At 53.5% G+C, this 762-nt stretch overlaps 1 protein-coding gene across 1 annotated transcript in view; it reads right to left on the reverse strand.

Moving 5' to 3' along the window:
- Window positions 1-762, reverse strand: part of RAD54L (RAD54 like) — a 35,284-nt gene that overhangs the window by 7,539 nt on the left and 26,983 nt on the right. Inside the window, 1 exon segment of the mRNA XM_006015824.3 lies at window positions 1-73. This exon segment is cut by the window's left edge and continues 13 nt beyond it. Coding sequence (XP_006015886.1) covers window positions 1-73 — 73 coding nt within the window.

Raw genomic sequence — 762 nt, forward strand, 5'->3', positions numbered from 1 at the left:
GCCTCACTGGCGGCAGCATCCCTGCCTTTCAGGATGGGGATTTCAAAATGCCTCTTGAACTCCTGCGCCGTCCCTGGGAGGAACAGAGGAGAAGCAACGGCAATTTCAGCCCTTCTTGGTCTCCTCTGCTTCAGTGGGGAACGCACAGCCTCCTTCCCCACCCCACACCTCGCCAGCTCTCTAGGTGCCTGCTCCAGTGCATGACCCCCCCCTCACAAACAGACCGTTCCTCCCCATCTCCAGTCTAGTTTCCCCTCCTGCAGCTTGAGGCCGTTGCTCCTAGTCCTGTCCCCTGCAGCCAAGGAGAAAAGCCCGTCTCCATCCTCTCTGTCATCACCCTTCAGGGATCTGAAGACTGATCAAATCCCCCCTCGGTCTTCTCTTCTCCAGACTAAATAACTGCAGTTCTTTCTGCCTGTCCTCATCAGTCTTGCCTCCCAGGCCCCTAATCTTTTGTTGCTCTGTGCCAGACTTGCACCAAATTGTCCACATCCTTATTGAAGTGCGGGGCCCAAAACTGGACACGGGGCTCCAGGCACGGCCTCATCAATGCTGAACTGGGCAGAAGAATCACTTCCCTTGATTTGCAAGCGATTGCAGTTTCTGCTGTGCATCTCACCAGCTTGTAGTGACTGAACACAGCAAGCAAATGCGAGTGACAGAAAATGACTGAATGTTAGTACACTTTCCTCTCCAAGGGGTCTGCAATCATAATTACCCTCGCCTCCTTGGCATATTAGCCCCATTTTGTACAGGGAAAGA

Source organism: Alligator sinensis, unplaced genomic scaffold, assembly GCF_000455745.1.
Source record: "Alligator sinensis unplaced genomic scaffold, ASM45574v1 scaffold781_1, whole genome shotgun sequence".
In the NCBI taxonomy this organism is placed as follows: Eukaryota; Metazoa; Chordata; order Crocodylia; family Alligatoridae; genus Alligator; species Alligator sinensis.